Raw genomic sequence first — 21,968 nt, forward strand, 5'->3', positions numbered from 1 at the left:
TACAATCTTAAAATCTGGGCCATATTTATAAAACTAAGCTCACAAGGGAACTAACCAGTGAGAATTAAAGTCTTTACAGAAACAGAATACAGGTGCATTGAACTTGTTTGTTCATTCCTCTTAATGCACTCTCAGATGATGAGATTCATGATTGGTAACCTTAGCCAACCAAGATAGCACCATTCTGATTTGAAAAATGTTATATGAATTGAATGATACTTTGAATATAAATAGTTTTTATCTAACGGCACCTGCTACTCATATTATATCAGCAACTTATATCAAGGTACAAGACTCACAGACAGGTGCGTAATCAAATTCAATATCTCTAGGTAATAGGCAAGACTAGTTTTGTATGTTTATTACAGCATCGCTAGCAATTTATCTACAACTAGGGTGAATACAGCCAGATGGAAATGGACTGTGCAGAGCCATTTACAAATATGTGCCCATCAAAAGGGTGTTAAAGGGTGTTAGCAATTATATTTCTAATTACAAGCATGATTAGGATTACACCTTTTCATGCCCTTATTGCCAGGCAAACATTTGATTGAACGAATGAGAGAAATCAATGTCTACATGGACATCTCAACTATAAAATATATATATATATATATCTGGATAGTGGCTAGGAAAAGTAAATGGATACTGTTATCACCTATGTTATAGTAGTATCCAAATATCTTTTGAATGGTCATAAGAGATTGGCAAAAGAGTAGATCATCATTTTTATAGTGTATTTTGAGCACAGATATAAGGTACCCATCCTTCAATATATCTGTAAAGCGCTGAGACACATCGTTGTAACGATGTATTGGGCGCTGTATGAAAAGAGGAATATTATAATTGTTTTCAATAGTAACTTGGCTGAGCTAAACCAAATACTTTACTTATTTCAAACCAGTCATGTGATAGAAGCCAATTTACAATTCTTGCATTGACTATGCTATGAAAATACACCTTACAGTGGCCTTGTAGTTGACACAGGAATGTCATGATCATTCCTTAGCAAATTGGCAGGAATTCAAAAAAGCATGTTTTGAAAGTGGATCGATACAGAGGAAAAGCAGTAGTGGAGTTTGCATTACAGATTCTTAGGTGAGTGAGAATGCTCAAAGTGGTCCAGGAAGCGGACTTCTGGACCGCTCCAGAAGTCCACCTTCCGAGGTGGTCTTGAGGAGCGGGTCTTATTAAGAGCGCTCCAGAGCGCTCCAACGTGCAATGTGAACGGAAAGCGTACTTTGAACGGAAGTGACGTTCTGCGCGATGAGCGATCGGGCAGGCACTACACATATACATGTATACGGGACGCGTCGCGAACGGGACATCAGGTGACATAGGGTTTGGATTCCGCGCGCGAAAAAATTGACCCGCCTACCTGAGCTGCCATAGCAACAAGACCACTTTGACTCGTGGAGCGGTTTGAGCCATAAAAACTTCTCGGAGTGTGAACGCTCGCAAAACCGTTCCTCAAGACCCGTTCCTCTGGAGCGGTCTGGAGCGGTCTAACTAAGACCACTTTCAAAGTGAGTGAGAACGGGGTCTAAGAGCGCTATAGAAATGACTTTATTGTATTGAGGTAAGTCATTGCCATGGCTTGGTATTCATTCAAATACCTCACAAACAGTAGGAGGCAAGGATAAAAGTGTATCAATGACCCATAACAACAATATCACAGCCTCCCAAATACCAAATAACCACATCGGCCATATAGCAGAACGACCATGGCCGTCAAAGACTCAGGCATGCATCGCACGTAAAAGGTAGCTCTATTTATAGATCAAGAGTTAGGAACGAGAGAGCGGGAGAAATAAAGTAGGATATTGGTCATGTCATGGGGAATGAGTTTTAAATTGGATGCGATGGGAGATGGTAAGGAACGTTGATTCTGCTTTAATGAACGCAGAGTTCGTCTTGATTCTCTCTAATCCTGTTTACTTTGATCGATGGAGTAAACAACTCAAAACTAAGAAGGAACTAATGAGACATACTCAGGTGCTATCAATTTAGAAATCACTTTTAGAAAATGAAATGTTATGTTTTCTCAACTTCATAGGCATATTTCAATGTAAGCTCCATTAAAGCAAAAAGGTATTTTTGCTTCACCACTGCTCTTTGTGAAAGATAAAGTAATAACAGTTTAGAAATTAATTTCCTTCACATGTTATTCACTAAAATTTCTACATACCAGGAATTAGGATAATAGTCAGAATTCATTATTGTTGAACATTTAAAAGGTGAAATGCTGAGAAACATTTGAAGCATCTAAAAAGACTTAACTTGCCATGTCTATCTGCATTTTATAAGGCTAATGTTCTTACATGGTAGAACCACAAAAGCAAGTTTTTTTTGCAGCACCACCATGCAAAGCCTACAATTACTTGAAAATCCAGTAATTACATGATAATTTTCAACGGTCACACACTATTAAAGTGACAATAAGAATTCAATAAAATCATAGTTTCAATATCAATAAATGGAAGATGTTCATTCTGAATATTGATCATTTGAGGGCGTATGAATATTGAAATAAAAAGATACATTAACAAATAACCATTATTTTATCTTAAACAATATTTTGTATAGCTTCATTGGATATCAGAATAGTAATGCCACATATTTCTAATAGTCATAGAACTGCATTTCCAGGCACAAAAATGAAAATGAAATGAAATACCATGTTTCTTGATGGATGAAGTTCTGGGAGGAGGTTTGAAAGTCGCTGGTTTCCACTTTTTTGGTGTCTGAACCGTTTGGTAAGATGATGGTGAAGATGACACTGTCGTAGTGGTGGGAGTCGAGAACGATGACGATGACCATGATGACGGTAAGAATGATGATGACAGAGATGATGTATACGATGATGATGCAGGTGATGATGTGCTAGAGTATAATGATGAACTACCTGGTGTGTATTGATTCCATAATGACTGGGGAGTCGATGAGGAGGAGGAGTACTGAGATGCTACAATCACTTGAGGTCTGCTCGGAGTCTGTTGCCATGACAACGAGTTAGCGGAGGGTCCATATGCCGGGGAAAGCCGCGAATGTGAAGATGGTATAGCGGTCCTCATTGTAGGTGAGGGTGTTGTTTGGCTTAATGATAACGCAAAGTGTTGAGATGAGGGTTTGGAAGGAGAAGACCCTAGCGATGAAGATCGTAATCTCATATCACACTCATCTGGAAGCGACGAGGACAATTGCCGATGATACGAGGCCTTAGGGGGTGAAGACATCGGTATGGCAACGGGTGGGGTTACAGACTCGCCCGCTTTACATTGTAATGTTGAAACAGAAGATGACATAGCTGCCGGAGTTGATAACGATGTCGCGTGGGCTGTGATAGGTCCAGGCATGCTTCCTGTCTGCTTTGTCAAACTTTGTAAGTTAACTTGTGATTTAGTTTTCTGCAAAGGAGGAGCAACTGGATCTTTGGCGGGTTCTGTGACATCATCACTGGTCGTGTCATTAGAGCTTTGTGCTGTAGATGTAGCTACAGATGATGATGCTGGTTCACTAGAATCAGGTACTGGGAATGGTGCAGGAGCTCTATAAGTCGACGATTCTGAATTACGATCAGACTTTTTAGAAAGAGAGCCAAGAGGGGGACACTGAGGTATCTGCTCCAACAGAATGGTTAAGATATCAGCGGAGAGGGGTCCTGGATCGGTATTAGTTCTTCGCATGACTTTCCTCTTGGTCCGGCCGCTGGGGGGTTTGGCGGCCGTTACCTTGGTGAGATCCTCCGTGCTGGAGCGGCGCTGGGGGTACTGCACCATCTCAAATGATGGGTTGTTATGAAACAGACTTTTCTTGTTGGGCGAGAACTGCCTGAAGGCTTGGGTGAATATCATCCTCTGCTTCGATAGAAATCAGCTGCAGATGAGCTTCCGTGGGTTGAGATCTAGAGAGCGTTCAAATGAGTTTACTCCTCAGGGCGTCCAATGGACGTTGGAATGTCGATTGGCTGAAAGTGTATGCACCACGGCCCGACAGGCTAATGAAGGGATTGCAATGACAAAATGTGCGGACAAAAACAACAACAATGGTCCATGGCCTGCAACTGTGATCATTGGACATCGATACAAGCATTCCAACAGGTCAGCGGGTCAGCATCGGGTTGCTATGGGTGAAGTAAAGACTGCCCCCACATTCTAAATTCCTTTAGGATAACCTTGAGATGGGTGTATAAACACATCTTTCAATAAGCAATTGGACTGAAGAGTCAGCGCGAGCGACTGCAATAGGGGTAGTTATGACCGACTGCTAAACAGTTTCACTTGTATCAACTGAGAATGATAATACATGACAGGTTTATAATGGGGTAGAAATATTAAATTCTACATCAGCCTATATTACTTTTGAATGTCTTCTTCAAGTAGTATCACAATCCTAACATCACGTTTCCAGCAATAGAAAATGTTTTTTTATTCTCTTCGTCCTGACACGAGCAAACCGTCAAATAAATTTCACATAATTTGGAATGTCTGAGAATTTGCTATTGGTCCATAGCAAAAGCAGAAGAGCACAAGGTCATTACAGTAATCCAGCACTGTAGACAGATATCGCTGATAGTTGCACAATATACATCACCAAAACATGATTTATCCACCGTATAATATGACCAGAATCAAAAAATGATTTCAGCGACACTTATCCCACGCCTGCAAGCCTGATGCAGGCATGGCACTAATACAGTAAGACACGGCGCATCTAAATAAATCCTCTCCGACTATGATCAGAGCCAGCGATCGTCTGAGAGATGACAGTATCACATAGGCAAGGAACATTCCTATAACATGGGTCATCTCATCAGTGTTTGACTATCAGCAGTCATTAGCGCCCAGGGATGGGCCCCTCCACTCATCATATGCCTTAAAGAGATGAGTCAGCATTTATATGCCGGGACAAAAATTAGTCCCAAGTATTAATGAGGGGACCAGAATAAAAACTTACACCTCAAAGATGCTACTCAACATTTGAAAATGTATAGGGTAACTCAGATCACAGCATGAAAGGCAAGTTAGCCAAGACAAGCAAGCACCACGTGAGATATCAAAATCAAAACTGGTACTGCTAAGCAATAAATCAAATCCTCAAACATTGATGCTTACATCTGATAAGTGATAACAAGATATCAAACACATTATGTTCTCCAGGGAATTGATAGACACTGTATTTCAAGTTATTGCAATGCTCAAAACAGTTGCATCACTTATCAAATTTATAATGTAAAGATATCACTAACATTTTAGATGGAGACTGCCTTGGCGTATCTTAACCAGCATATTGAGGTTTTTTCAATGACGGGGATTTAAGATCAATGATCCCAAGCGGACATACAGTGAATTGACTGCTCTTATTGGAAGCGTGCAGTAATAACTTGATAAGCTTGCGTGAAAATGAAAGTAAAAGAAAGTAAAAGAAAGTCAAGATACCTATGTTATTATATCACTATGTACTCATCAATAAGTCATATGTCAAAGGATATGAAGAATAATTACAGGCATGATGTATCTTAGAAAAAGGGTGTGTCTTCATAAAATTTGATATCACAAAATAAAATACACTAATTATGTTTGATCTTTAGTAATATATTATTCACTTTTTGTGTGTCTGTCATTTATAAGATAGTGTTAACCAACTAAAGGGGGGTATAAAAAGAACAATTTATATAATTTGTAAAGAAACCCTGTAGTGTATTACCCTGTAATACACCGATTATGTTTGATCTTTAATAACATATTATTCAATTTTGTGTGTGTCATTTATAAGCTAGTGTTGCTGAACCATCCTAGACTCAGTATTTGAAATTAACAAAGACCAACTAACGGGGTATATATAGAACAAGTTGTATAATTTGTAAAGAAAATCTGTATGACACCCCTCTTATATAGAAAGATAATAATCTAATAGCAATATAAACATGCCCATCCCAAACAGCCATCCTTTTCAAGTGTACTTCAAGCTTCTGGACACTTGATATCACTGTCATTTTGAGTTACTAAAACACAACCTGAAGCTATCAAATGATGCCGCACTTTCCTTAAGTGAGTTGCAACTAGCATGCAATATTCAGCATGAAGGAATGATATTGCCTTCTCTCTTATGGCTACTCAGTTCATGAAATGAAAATATGCACTTTGGTAAATGGCTGAGAAGTCGGGCATTAGAGCTTAGATGGTTTCCAAATGCAGTCTGGCCTTCACCCCGTTTCTCAAAGTGGCATCAATTTTGGTTGGTAAGAACGAGAGAGGATTCGGAGAGGATGAGACAGCAAGGCAATATTGACATAGCATTGTGAGACATGAGCTGCATACATATAACACGATAATAGAAAAATGAGAGGAAAAGGTAGAAGGAATGACAAAAGGTGAGACCCAATACTTGGGATAGATAGAGAAAGATATGAGACAGACAGAGATAGAGAGAGAGAGACAGTGAGAACTAGAGAGACATTGTAATAGAGGAAAATCAAGAAGAGACGAGTTGTGAGAGGCAGAGGGGGATGAGAGGGGGAGGGAGAGAGAGAGAAAATGGAGGAGAGAGAGAGAGAGAGAGAGAGAGAGAGAGAGAGAGAGAGAGAGAGAGAGAGCTGCATAGACAGAGAGAAAGTAGGAGGCTAGGCCTAAATGAAACCTAACAATAGCAAATACTTATGAAGAGAAAATACAAAGAAATAACAGAAATGATAGGAAATTGAAAGGGAAAAGATATAATTGATAAGGTTCTAAATTATCAAATGACAGAACATGGAGTCTGTACTTTTCATATTAAAAAAAGGACAACTTAAATGATGAAAATCCCCTTCAATTACTCTAAACAATAACAAAAGAGCAGGTAAAGATCGGCATTCTCTCCTTCCGCATTTCAATACCTAAGGAATCTCAAGAAAACAATGTTCTCCTTGATCGAGACACACACATAACCTCTTGCCATTTGAAAAGTTCACTGCCAGTGACATGAATCTGGAGCAAATATCCGAAATCTGATAAAAGAGATTCCACCATGCATCCATCTTTCTTCCATGCAGGCTGAGCAGCAAAGCTCTTTATTGTGGTATAGTGAGAGAGGAAATGAAAAAGTCCTTCTGAGAGGAAGTCAGTGACAGAACCACAAAATTGGCTTCATGCTTTCTACCACCAAAGATAACAAATCAACAAATATCTTCCAAATAATCAAACTGCGAATAATAAAAAGTATCCAGCATACTCAAGAAGCACATGACTGCACTTTACAGCATTTTTATAAACAAGAGAAATTATTCTGCAAAATGACTTGTCTAGATGATGCACAAGTTCTGTTAAACAGCTAAAAGATGAACACCTTAATCTACTTTTCCTCCAAATATACATCTCAAAACCGGAAGACATATGATACACTTTGAAGCATATAAGGTCATAATTTGCTAGATGATATCCATTAGGAAAGAGAATGATGTGTTTCCACTGAAGGATTCCAACTTGATCGGCAATCAGATGAAACTAACAAAGCATTGCCTTTGTTTCCGGTCAAATAATCATCCTAATTTTCACACGTTCAAGAAACATGATTGTTAATATCCACCAGAAAACAAGACAAAATGATTTATCCAACCAGGACAACCATAAGAAAACATGCCACACTACAGTGGTATGAAGATAAATCAAACATTGTCGAACATGTTCCCATCAATTTTCCTCCTCTAAATGCTCTAAACACTGCACATAAATGTGTCTAAATGCAGCACTCAGCTAACATGATTTGGTGCATTCTGCTTAAGAAGTAAGGACTCTTGAGGACATGTGTTGGTGACCTTTTCTCACTTGAACTCTAATGCAGAGGTATGCAGCACCATGAGGTTGAAATATGGTTACCAGTCCGATGGGGATGCATGTGGCTGAACATAGGGGAATACTTTCACTCAGGCATTGTTTGTTATCCGATCCATTTTGTCATATTTCAAGTGCACTCTCGATGCACTTTTATGCACAGCAGTTTCTATTATTGCTAAATCTAGAGAATCTTCAAGTTTCTGACATTTGGAAGGTTTTTTGTCCTTTTCTTCCAATCTGAATATACTATCATAAAAAATAAAATAAAATGAACACCTCTTCCAAAGTATATCTTTGATGTCCTAGTCCTACAGTACAAAACTGCAATGATTTGCACAACAAAATGAAACTCAATTTATATTTTATTCATTAAATCAATTGAAATAGTGCCAGGTTTTTAGAATGAGTAAAGAATATGTGCACAGTAGAACATTACTTAATTATCAAGCTAGGCAAACACATACATGTACATGTACTCAATGTATTTAAAGTGGGGTCCTTGACCTAATTTGATCGTTTAAAAACTAAGATATGTATTCTTGTTCTTGGGAGTGCAATGTATTCATACATGTATCTGAACTGAATACTGTAACTATTATTTCTACAATAGCAACTTCTATCAAATGTTTTGATTGCCAACTGTCTGCACTACTTTAAGTATCTAGGAAAAACAAAGTTTGTATCACGTAGTTGACCTGTACAACCTAAGGAATACAGTCATGTTCGTAGTTGCAGGAGAGGCACACGAAAGCAAGCGGTAATTACGAGTGGCCTTCATCTAAAGCTCAGCTTACAAGCCTCTGAAATGAATAAACCACTCTTCAATCAAGCCATTACAACATAATTGGATAAACTTCACCTCCATTACATAGTACATAATCATGGTACGTAGCTAAGCTATTTAAAAGGGAAGCAAAGTCCAGGCTAGAGTCCCTCGCATGAACTTGAATGTGAACACCCCTACAACTAACAATGGAACAATATAGTAGTCTGTAGACTTCAGATTACAAATTGATAACCCACTTTTATGCCAAGTTCTTTATAGCATTGATGGCAAAATTGCAACTCTTTTCACACATGGCAGCACTAACACTTTCTCTTAGAAAGGAAAACACCTCTTAAAATGAGGAAATAATTCAACAAAAATGAGCAAATTTGAACCATTTCCTTTTGAGATGACAAGTGTCTCAGCTATCAATCCCTTAATGGTAATATTGTAACTATAACTTCACACAATCTTGGTACTTGGTAAGATTCCTCCAAAAGACTCCGTAAAGGTGTTTAAACTGGAGGTGTGTCGTTGTGTGCGGCCACCAACTTAAGGCGCTGGTTTTAAGTTGGTTTTAAGCGCAGATTTCAAAGTATTTGAGGAAGGTTGGGCTACAATTGAGGGAGAAAGGAAAACACCTCTTACAATGGGGAAATAATTCAACAAAAATGAGCCAATTTGAATCCAAGATATGCTTTCTAAGGTAGATATGAAACTGTTGCATAATCAAGGAACAAATCAACAGAACACCACCGACATGAAATGAAGTGTTTAGATACAAAAGAAGCTGAAGATTAAATAAGGCCTAGCCCTTTAGGTGCCAAAACAGGTGCCAAAACAAGGGTCGGTCAGTCCGAATTTTTTTTTTCCCAACCTTTTTCCCCTTTTTTTCTTCTCCCTCTTACGGCTGATTTTCTCAGTTTTGAATGCCTTAATATTTTGTTTTCTCTAAAAAAAAACGGTAAAAGAAAAGCCGACGGTAGATTTCAAGATTCTAGGGTCGGTCGCAAAGGGCAATACAACATTTTTTTTCAAAGGCCTAATTCTTTAAGGAAAGTTCACATGTGGATTAAATGAATACATTAAACTGTTTGAAACTGAAATAACTTGATTTAGTCAATTCCAATATATATTCAGCATTGGATTAAAGCCCATCTCCCTTTTGTAAAAAACAACAAACATTTGATTGCTTGCACTTTAAATGCGACGGTTGAGTGGTCTTGTTTACCCTAGAGGTCCAGGGTTCAAAACCAAGGAGATGTGCTGGTGCCCTCTAGCGAGACACTAGTCCACAATTATCTAGGCCTTACAAGAGGATTAAAAGTCATAAATCCATTTCATGCTTTTCTCCTAGCATATATTATTTTGCTTTCTTAGCAGTCAGTTAATCGTTCTGACATCCATTTCTATTCCTAATAATGTACATCAAGGGTTCAGTGACACAAAGACGTAGCTCCATATTTTGCCAAAATGAGTATTTGATATCAAAATCTTCGGGAAAATGTTGGCTTTCCAGGAAACACAAAGACTTAACTCCATCCAACACCCCATTGAAGTCAATGGCTAGTGAAACGTAGAATTAACTCCTTAAGGGCCAATTGCTCAGTGACACATAGACCACTTTTTCTCAAAATGGCCAAAATGGACTTACGTCTTTGTGTCACTGACCCCTTAACATGATGGTTTACAAAGATGGTCCATGCTACCTACATCAGACGGTGTCACTCATCAATATAAGATGGCCCCCCTACTAGGCAATGAACCGGAGAGACCCCTACATCACCAACATAAGCACCGATAGCCTACTTATGTTATGAACCTTCCATCTGGCCAGGGACCCGTTTCACAAAGCCTTTTTTCAGTGACAAGTGACAAAATCACTAATCAGTGACACATCCGCTGATAACCAATCAGAAGCAAGGATTTCAGCAGCTTATAACAATGACTGTCATTTGGCACTGATGATAAGTCAAAACACCTCCAGTTCTATGTGACACATGCTCTGATGAACAATGGTCAATTTTGTTTACATTTACCAAATTTCTAATTCAATCCTGACTAAGCACTCAACTTATTTTAATCCTAAACCTAAGTCAAACCCACATGTAAAATCAAATTTCACCTCTTTTAAAACCCTAACCTTAATTTTTTTTACAAAATACGACCCTGAATGAATGTCACCAGAGCAAATGTTATTTGAGAAAATATTGGGTCACTATCCATTTTTATTTTTTCATTTATTTTTTCAAATTCTACTGGGGGGAGGGGGGGGGGGTACCTGAATTATTGTGTAGAAGCTAGAAATGTAATTTAAGATGATGATCCAATACAAAGCATTACTACTTAGTACTTGTCAGAGATATGTTTTTCTTGATGTCCAATGCACTTTTTGTAGCAGCTGAAACAAGAATGAAATGTCCCTTTAATATTGTCTGCTGGGGGGGGGGGGGGGTCCTTAATGCCCTTCTGGCTCCACAGAGACCATGTGAGAAGTGAAGTCTTGTTAAGATGATGGCACCCCACTAGGCAATGCACTGAAGAGACCCCTGTCAGACCCATATAAGCTCAGATAGACGGGCTGATGATTGATACAACAGTCTTACATGCTTCACAGTGATAGCAAGCCATGTGCTTCAAATACACAAAACCATGGGTGCAGTCACACTCAAAGCCCGGCAACATGGGCTTCATGAGGTCAGTTGCGGGGTGATAAAGGTAGAGATGTGGCAAGCCTCTGCAAACCTAAGTACTACTAACCACCTTCCTACCTTTAATCCTGGATCAAAAACAACTGTACACCTATTCTAAACTTAAATGTGACCAAAGACCCAATTTCAACCTAACTTTGCCCCTATAAATGACAAACTTTCTCAAGGAAAGGAATATACTAAATTAATGGGGTCAAGATTAATTTACTTTTCAATATCGTACAAAAGACTTTTTTTTTCATTGAAGAACTCCAAATATTCTCTCAGTATTTCAAGAGCTTGATTTTATGTTATTTTGTAATGCATTTCAAGCCATCAACCATTTCCTTTTTCTGAGCTTTCAGGTTTTAACTCAAAATTACAATCACAAGAGTTCCAAACTTCTTTTTGCTAAAACAGTGAGAAAACAAGATACATCATTACATTTGGTACTCTCAGCTATCTACATGTATGCCTCTACAGCCTTACATGCATACAACTCTGTGAAAAACATTTCCTTTTTCTCTTGAGTTACTATCACAGCACTATATTGCCTAAGCTTAAATACATATACCAGGTGTATTAATTAAATTAACATCATAAAACAGAAGAGAGGTAATTAATAACTTCATGTAGAAGAAAAAGAGAGAGTTACCTTGAAAGTTGACATGCGAGTCCCAGATGGCGGAATGCATGAAGAATGTTGAATGTATATCCTCAAACAAGCATGAATGAATTATTCCATGAAATAGATCTCTGCTATGTACTTAACCCAACAACAATTTCAATAGATGGGTCTATAGCGAAGGAAAGGGTACAATGGCACTGGCTTCTTCATCAATTAAGCCCAATTAATTGCAAAGATTATGAGCTGTATCAATCATAATTACACCAGTTGGTTAAGAAAATCAGAAGAGGTTTTGGCTGCCGTTCTTTCAACACTGGTGTATTTTTTTTCAGAGGTCTCTGGCCTATAAAGTGACACCAACAAACATTAAACCGCACCAAAATCTGTTATGTAACTTGCCGCACTATTAAGCACTCCTCAAGCTATCCTCACTATGGTCCTGATATACCTCAAATAACGCTTGCTAATTGTTTCCGACAAGTCCACGGATAAGGGAAAGAGAGGAAGGGGAACTACCCCCTTTGAAGTATCAAAGAGTAATAAGCTCCCAAACCTGAATACAGAAAGCAATTCTCCTGCCGAGTTTCCACAAAATTTGCTATCCCCAAATGCAAGATTATTGGCTCATAAAGCTTCTGTCGTCTTCAGTGGTTGTAGCGCTTGATTTTCCTTCTAAATTGGCCAACCCTTGGTAGTAATCCTAGCGCAATATCTCAACCTGGGGCTGTACTATCTAGCTGTACAGCTGATCAGCATTGTCATTTTTAATCAAGGCGTGAGCGGTTGAGAGTTATAATGCTCTTTCCAGATCTCTCAACACTAACCAACGCAGATCTTTCATTAAATAATTTCATTTGTTATCTGGTAGGTGTGGGCTATATTGACATGCAAGGGGATTCATCAAGGTTAAGGTTGGCTAAGGGATACACTGGCACATAACTGCAGGGGAAAAATACACAGGGCTCGGGACCAATTAGCCCCCGAAAAGCCAAAAAGAGCCCCCGAAAGTCATAAAAGAGCCCCCCCAAATTTGCATAGAGTTCAATGCAAAACAAATTAAAGAGTGTAATTTTCATGCAAGCAAGCTTGAAAAGTAGCCCCCCCCCCCCCAAAAAAAAAAAAAAAAAAAAAAAAAAAAATCAAATATTTTTCCCTGCATGGCTGATTACTGCTAACATGATAAACATTGCTTAACAATACCTCTACCTTAAAACAACATCTGATCATTCTGAAAATAGTTTGTGTTTTGAAATGATTTATAATTTCTAACAACATTTTCATGGACGGAGCTTAACATTTAGCTATTTTCGAGGGGAGGGGGGAGTTGGAAAAAAGGGGCTTCACATTTTCAATTTCCTTTACTGTATACAATTTGAACCATCTGTTCATATTTGCAGGGGCCGTAGTCATAGTCATGGGTCATCACTTGAGTATACCACTTTCATTGCAGCAGCAGCACCAATCCAGGAGTGCTGTTCACACTCATTTACACCATCAAACCAACTTCACACTTCTTCTTTTTCTTCTTCTTCAATACATGTCAACAGACTTGCTAGTCCATATAAAGACACAGAAACGAGACACATGATCATGGAATAGAGCGATCTTTCAGGAATTTTAGTGCATGGGACCTAAAGGAATCCCAACACATTCATTTTTCACCATTTGGGGGGACAGTGAACCTGTCTAGTATTACAGTTTTTTCCTCAATTCCATTTTAATTGTGTGATTGAGGTATAAACAGTTCTGTTAAGTCTGGGTTTATATTTCAAATAGGTCAAAATATGAGTGTTTTACTTTCCCTGCAGCAGCCAACTTCATATGTGTGATTGAAACTTTGGTTTAGCTTGGGATTATATTTTCGATGTGGATTGGTGAAGATTGATGAGTTTACCACTTTCATTGCAGCAAAACCCTCACAGATCATCATAACAGTTGGGGGTCAATACACTTTCTTCCTGACACAAGATGGCAGCAGATAATATATCTCACAACAGAGAAACAATGTCTTAAAGTTTACTGCAAGCTAATTTTTTTGTAAGTTGAAAAATAATCAGTAACAGAGATATACATGGCTGAAATCATGTCTATGTGAGATGGACTTTGACTGAGGATGGATTTGGTGCACTTTTTGTGAATACTTCTTCTTTAACTGCTGCCCTATTACTAAATTCTAACTCTTTCACCTTAATAGTAATGATAATCATATGCATTATTGAATTAGTTGAGTTTTACTTAATTCACGCACACATGCACACATACAATAACAAACAATCATTGAGAAAAATGTCTTGAAAATGATAGTAACAAAATAAATGGGGAAAAAACATCTTAAAAATCTATATCATACTTCTGTATTAAGCACTGTTATCTGGAAATGAAAACAATTTCTATATCCAACGAAAGTGAGCAACGTTTCATTTCACAATGGATATCAATTGAAATACTGTAGGAGGCAAGAAGAGGAATAAAACAAGATATTGTAATAGTTTTAACAAAATCACTTAGGCAATCATCCTTCTAAACATATATGTTTGAAATGTTTAATGAACCCATCCAATAAAAATCAGTTCACATGAATATACAAAAATAAGAAAAAAAATCGTAAATATAAATAATATATAATTCACTTGAAATCATAGAAAAGAATAAAGCAGCACATAATCCATTAAACATTTAAAACATGTAGCATTTTAAATAAAAGAAATCATAAAAATATGGCAAACAAAATGCATCAAAATGAACAAATAACAAACAAACTCTCAGCCTGCAAAAGAGGAAGCAAATTAAAACATGCAGAAATGGAATTGAATGAATGAAATCAAATTATAACATGCAGTATATTCAGCTTTTTTGCAATTTGGGCATCTATCCTTTTCTTTCCTTTTTCTTTTTTTGTTCCTTCTCCCTTTAGCTTGAAATGAAGGTACAAGGTGGAGCATAAAATGGAATGATTTCTAACGTATAACAGAGCTTGAAATATTCATGAAACTAATGTATGAATGTCTTAATTTAAATCATGATTTGTATGCAGTATGATGCTGAAAACTATAGGACTCAATTTGAAGTTCAGTGATTTTGATGTAATTTGAGATGTTCTATATCAAAATGAGGGAATGTAGTGAATCATTACATTCACTTTTATGCACACATCCTGTATCTTCATGAAAGCTGATTGATATATTTGAGCTCTGTTAGGAATATTCCTGAAGTTGATGCAAAATAAAATAAGAAAGGAATCAAATGAGTTGCAGGGAACTTTTAAATGGAAAGGGATGAAATGAAATGGCAGGTGGGAGGTGATAATAGAACCCCCTCCTCCCTCCAAACAAATAAATTAGGGTCTAATGGATAAATCACAGGCAGTTGATCAACTGGTCTAGGATCAGAGTCCTTGACAATATATTTACACTTGCCACTTTCAAACTATGTGCAGCACTTTTGTAGAATGAAAAGGCTCTTTACAGCAATCATTCACAATAACCTTGCTTTGAAAAATGCACATAATGTAAGTTTGTTTGAGACATTCTCACAACTTGTCTTTCAGGAGACAAGTTTTGTTATTTCTCTAATGCACTATTCATTAATTTCTGTTGTCTTTATTCAATATAAAAAATATACCAACATTATTTTTTTTTATTGGGATTTTTTATACATTTTTTTTTTTTAATACATTTTTTTTTAATACAATTTTTTTTTTTTTTTTTTTTTTTTTTTGGGGGGGGGGGGGGATGTTGCGAAAGAAACAACAATATTTGGATAATTTACAAGGATGTTCAAATGGCAGAGCAATGATACGTACATGGATGACCTGACAAATAGGACCCTACAGTCAAAAGCCTTATGGGGGCTGAAAATCAGTCATCAAATCAATGGATGGGGGAATTTGAAGGGGGAATTTGAAGGAGGGATAATGCCATTAATAGGTGGGTAGAGTTATTTAGATGCGGATGGGGGAGGGGGAGGGGGAGGGGGAGGAGTAAGGTGTTCCAAGGAGAATGAAATGAAGCATGCACCTGATAATCTTGCTGGGGGCGGGGTCTTTATCCCAAGTCTCTGAGCAGCAGTCAGCCCGCTTCCCTCGCTATACCGCTGCCTCCTCTTCGGCAACCCCGTCGTCCGTGAGAGGGAGGCGCTCCGTGTCAACCCTGTCCTCAGAACCACCCCGTCGGCAAACCCCCCTCCCGTGATGGGAGGCGGGGCGCCGTGCAAGGCGGGGGACAACGAGGGCGACGGAGAGGATAGTGAAGATGTTGTTGTAGGAGGTTGTTGGTTTGATGGAGGTTGTAATGAAGGCTGAATTGGGCCTGCTGTGGATGTCTTGGTCTCTGTTAGGGGGTAGATTAGTACCAAAATATGGGGGACATGGTCTATACAGTCATGATCACAAGACAATTATATAAATGCATGATGTCTGACTACTATTTAGTACATGTGTAGGTTAAAGCTTATGGATGATCATTTTAATAACGAAGAGCGATCACACGATTTCACAGTCATGGGTTACTTGTCAATTTCATCGATTTCTACCCTGTATCAAATGTACAACACTTTTATAAAACCTTCATCAAAAGAAGAAAACTCTCGCTTTTTAGATTGTCGCAGTGATACTGTCTTTATTAGGGTAAGAAGTGTTGCTTCCTATTAAGATTCTAATGATAATCTTAATACAAAACTGTTTTCATTCCTGCGATATTCCTCCTTATCAAAATACTTGATAGGCACTGGATTTTTTTTAAAAGACGAAGCAACCACAAACTGCAGAGTTCCAAAAAAGAAAAAAAAAAAATCATCTTCAGATTCCCCAAATGTCATTTTGGTTCAGGACTTGTGTATGAAATATCATCGAGAAGATTTCTACAAATGTTGGTCTTGAGGTATATGTTGACAACTGTGTGATTATCTATAAATGATTTGGAAAAAAATGATAACGGTCTAAATGTTCATTAGACATAATGATCTGTATGTGGTATGCTAATGTAAAATGAGCAAAGTAATGAGGATTATGATCATCTGATAATCTGGATTGTTTTTTACTAAAAATACTTTGGAATATTTCATGAAAGATGTTTAAGCAAAAGCAAATAAATTTCAAATGAAAGGGGGTTTGATCGCAAATCATTTTCATCCCAAAATGCAAAATGCAAATCACGCAAAATGCAAAACATTGATTCCTTTTGTCAGAAAATAAGAATGAAAGGATAAAATGACATAAGTCAACTGAGAAAAAACAGCATGCACATGCAATATATGCCAAAAAATATCATGCACAACACTTTACATTCACAAAGCATTTAAAACCACAAGTTTATCAAAATTCTTAATATGCACATTTCACAAATATAATACACATATAATAAGAACAATTAAATTATAATCATTGAAAAAATGTTTAAAAAAAAAAAAAAAGGGCGATTAAAAAGACAGAAACATTAAAACTGCTTGGAAGTATGGTGTATTTTCACAGAGAAATACATGTAACGTGAGATATAAAAGACAATTTGCCACTAAGACAAAAAAGACAAATGCTACTACCTGCATCACGACAAGTGTGTTTTTTTCACAAATTTCAAATACTCACCCATTAAAAATTAAACATTCAATAACATACATACATAAATAAGGGGTAAATGATTTTGTATTTCCTTTAAATCTTTTGTTAGTGAACAGTTGCATAACAGAAGTACACTGTACTGCTAGTGCTTTAGGCTAAATGAATATTTATAATAACCCTACATGTATTTCTCTTGTGAGACTCAAATCTTAATAAAAACAATTAAGATTTCTCTCAGCAGTCAGCATAATGAGAAATCATTGACTAATTCAACAGTTATTGTATTTGATCGACAAGACAAAGTTAAAATTGAGTTGTGCAAATGTTGCATGATTTATTATTGCTAAATACAGCCATGCATAATTTATAAAGAAGTTGCAGCGGAGGATATTTAAAATAGAAATCATGAAGGCGAAAACAGCCTTAAATGATAATAAAAAGCAGTTTGATCTTTATTGGAGATGATTCAAAGTCAACGGCTCCAAGGAAAAAGTGCACAACTCTAAAAGAGTGAAAATGACATTGAGTTTTGAAGGCTTCTAGCAAAAGGTGATTTTTGTATAGTTCATGCACTTTTTTTTCAATAACCCTCCATTACCCTTTTATCCACTTAAAAAAAACTTATACAAATATATTGAGAAATGTTGCAAGTGTTTCTGGGATGGTGTACACCTTTCTAACTTCATATAAAGTGCATCCAGATGCTTTAGTAATGATATTATCATCAATGAGTCAGGGAGATGTTGACTATGTGTAGAATGATAGGATTTAACGCTATTCCAGCTCTTAGGTGACAACATGCTACAATCATGTTAGCCTTTTGTCATAGGCCCTAATAATTAGAATCACAATGTAGTAATTATTTGTAGTACATGTACATTGTAGATCATTCCATTTTTTCACTGCATCAGGTTTAGCATGGGATATCTATTCCTTCTCTTTCATAAAGATTATGATGGACGGTGTGTGCGCTCTATAAGTTTGCACTATTATTATTATTATTATTATTATTATTATTAACACTACATTTCAATATGGATGGTCAATCATTATACAATGGATTTGAGAGCTAGAGGAGTTCATCATTTCAAATATTTTCAATGTCAGGACGAATGAATGGTCACTGTAAATGTTTAATATAAATTCCATTAAATGTGTTACCGAATAGATTCATTCTGTCTGGTTCAGCGTGGTTATCAGCGTGATTATCATAGCGACTATCAGAGTGACTATCAGAGTGACTAATCATAGTGACTATCTATCTGAGTGACTACATCCAGAGTGACTACATCAGAGTGACTATCAGAGTGACTACATGCAGTGATAGGAACACAGATAGTCATGCACGATAAGGTTTACATGAACTAAATATCAGGCGGATATAGTACTTTTTGAAATGCACAGAATAATAGTAGATTTTTAAAGTGATGTGCTTTTTTATTCTGCTAAGAGCCAGAAGGTGAAATCTCATAGACATTATCATAGAGTCAAAGCCCTTCTGACACTCAACATACAATTCAATTTATATTCATGATTCCAATGTTCCCAGACAGTCAATGCATCAATGCTTATTCGGCAGCATAACATTTTAAAGATTATTTTCCAGTTGTATTAGTTCCTTCGATGATTTATCAATCCTTTCAATTTGCTACACTTTACTACTGCCTAGCAAAATCAGTATGCACTTTTATCCACTTGCATAGAGCAAAATATTGTCTGCTGAGGACAACAAGGACGTTATTAAACTCATACATGTATCAATGAAATAACACCCTTCTGGCACTCAGCAGACACTAGTATTAAGTCTGCAAGTGATGGGAAACGGTCATTCATTTAAGAAGGAAGGCAGGATGAAAAAAATGCTTTAGAAGTGATTAAGGATGCACCTTTTCTTCCAAGACATTAACACAAGTGAAGATTTACGTACAGAATTTTGAAAGAAGAAAGGGTTACGAAAGCAATGAATGGTTACTAAAGTGTGTGGACAAAAAAGTCACATTTAAGACAAATGAATGAAAATTTAGAGACTATAACAGACCACAGAAGAGGACTAGATATACATGTGAAGATGACTAGTTATACATGTGTACATGTAGTCTTGGACAGGTACAGAACAAATCATTTCAAGTGCAAAAGCAGAAAAGAGACAGAGAAGGTATTCCCGTATTTCTCCACAACGATAACCTTTCACAAAATAGTTGGCATGTTCAAACAAATCAACATCAAGCAGGTAGAGTGTTTGTGCGAACCAAAGATTGACTTGTATTGCTGAAAGCAGTGAATTGCTGGCAAGAGCTGTTTTCCCGTTTCATCTCACAGCACCCAGTTGGTGTGACTACTGCAGCAGAACATCATGCAAATGTTGAAATATATTGTTTTGGAATGGCAAGAGTAGTCAGCTTCTGTTTTTCATTCAAATCGTTTTCTTTCTTCAAAGGGCTTACAATCGGAGGCCATGATTTGTATCTTTTATACAATGTAGGACATTATCTGAATCAAAATCAATCCCAAACACTCACTTCAAGTCTTCATTTCTTCATCCCAAAATACAATAATTACATTGCAGGCTCTGATGTTTATAATTCTATCTGAGATAGGCAGAACTCTCACTAACAATGTAATCCAAACAGAAGCTGACAGGAAGCATTTTCACTGCACAAGGTTTCCCTTCATCCAGTGAGAGGGAGAAAACCACAAACTACAGCGCAAAGAAATACCTGGGTAGAGATAAGGGTCGTCATAGGGGTCATCATCATCATCAAAGGCATCACTGAGTGGAGGAGGAGGGTTGCAGGATGCAGATCGGTAGTACGCCTCACCGGTATCATCGTCCACAACACAGTTTCTCTGTGACTGTTGGGATGACAGAGACCCTACGCTTGGTGAGTGGCTATACTCTTCACTCTCCCTACTGGTGTAAAATGGTGGTAACTGGCGACTCGTGGCCACCCCAAAGGAAGGGCGAGACTGGACCTCCTGGCTGCTAGACAAGCTTGGACTGTAAGTGTCAGAGACTTGTCCATGTTGACCAGAAGCCTCAAAGTGTTGCCATTTGGTTGATTTGGTAACATTCTTTGGGGGTAGCTGGTCGCTGTCAGCTATTGAAAAAGATGGGGAAGACAGCTCAGACACTGACCAGGAATCCCTGTTTATCCCCATGTTGGTGTCCATAGTTGAAACCTGATCTTCTGGCATCATGTTTTGGGGGTTATGTCGACGTTGCTTTTGTGGGCTGTTTAGCATTTTGTTACTCTCTACACTTAAATAATGGGAGTGAGAACCTTGCCCAGTAAACCTGGAATCGTATCTGTCCTCTTTGTTCATAGCAGGCACTTGCTTTACTTCCTGTCTTCCTCTGTTAGGTGTTTCTTGACGATGATGCTCTTTATTTCGTTCGGATGAAGTTAGATTAGTGATGTTTCTGCTGGTTGGATGATGGATCCCATCTGTTAAGCTGCTGCTGCTGCTAGGTACCTTAGGCACTTGTTCCATAGGTTGGCTTCCTCTTCGACCAGGAACCCTTCCATCTCTTGATGCTGCTTTTGGTGGCAGTCCTGACATGTTCATCTCTTCATGGGACTGTGCACTTCGAATGGGATATCCAAGCAAAGAGCCTTTCGCTGACAAAGATTGGCTACGTCTTATTCCCTTCTCATAGGAAGGTGGCCGGGAGAAAGTTCCTGCAGCTTCCTTATACTTCCTCACTTTCTGCTCAAGGGGCTTATTCTGAGACTTTCTTGGATTAGTTCGGCTCTGAGTGCTCTTCCTGGTTGCATGAACCCATTCCTTTAACTCCTCCTTCACAGGCACATGTGATTTCACAGACCTCCTCTGTTGTCTGGGTAAAGGCGATGACCTTGCTGAAGAGTGACGATCTTTGCTGGTCCAATTAGGATTGTATGGAGGTGGCGGCCCTTTCTCAGCATGACTTCTCCATAACATCTTCTCTCTTTGGCTTTCATTGTCATCATACTTGGCTGACTGATGTGGCAAAGTCTTGCTCATGGTTACATCATTGGATTGTATTGATTCCTTTGTATGATCTTTGGCTTTAAGGGTTCTTCCTGTCAAAGATGTTGATCTTTTAACTGGTCTAGGCTCTGGGTCTAACATAGTCAAGCTTCTTAAAGATTCTTGAACACTCTTTTCTTTCATCACCCTTTCTTTGTCAGTAGATTGTGTCATTGTCTCCTCAACATGCTTTGCTTTCATCAACTTTCTGGGTATCTTGATAGCTGTCTCAAGAGGTTTTGTTCCATCAAATGGCCCAGGTGTGGTCGGGGTTGTCTTGTACAGTTCATCTTCCTGAGGCTCTGTGAAGACTTCCCACGACTCACCCTCAGTTTTGGCCTTGTTGTCCTGCCTCATCAGTTTGTCACGGCCCTTTTTATAATTTAACTTGAAGTTTCGAGGAAGAGAACGGGTTAGGAGGTCGTCATCCATGTTCCAATGACTTAGGTTAGATGTCTCTGCCCCTTCTGCCCCACCAATACTGTGGACAGAGCCGTCAGCCTGG

General features: G+C 37.9%; 1 protein-coding gene across 9 annotated transcripts in view; it reads right to left on the reverse strand.

The window, feature by feature from the left end:
* The window catches only part of LOC105445793 (vinexin-like), a 100,729-nt gene that overhangs the window by 26,502 nt on the left and 52,259 nt on the right, over positions 1–21,968 (reverse strand). For all 9 annotated transcript variants that reach the window (XM_030979951.1, XM_030979952.1, XM_030979945.1 and 6 more), the window contains one exon: positions 15,915–16,226. In XM_030979951.1, the coding sequence (XP_030835811.1) occupies positions 15,915–16,226 (312 nt within the window). The remainder of the gene's footprint in view (positions 1–15,914; positions 16,227–21,968) is intronic.

Source organism: Strongylocentrotus purpuratus, unplaced genomic scaffold (genome assembly GCF_000002235.5).
Source record: "Strongylocentrotus purpuratus isolate Spur 01 unplaced genomic scaffold, Spur_5.0 spur5_scaffold_10, whole genome shotgun sequence".
NCBI classification, from domain to species: Eukaryota; Metazoa; Echinodermata; class Echinoidea; order Camarodonta; family Strongylocentrotidae; genus Strongylocentrotus; species Strongylocentrotus purpuratus.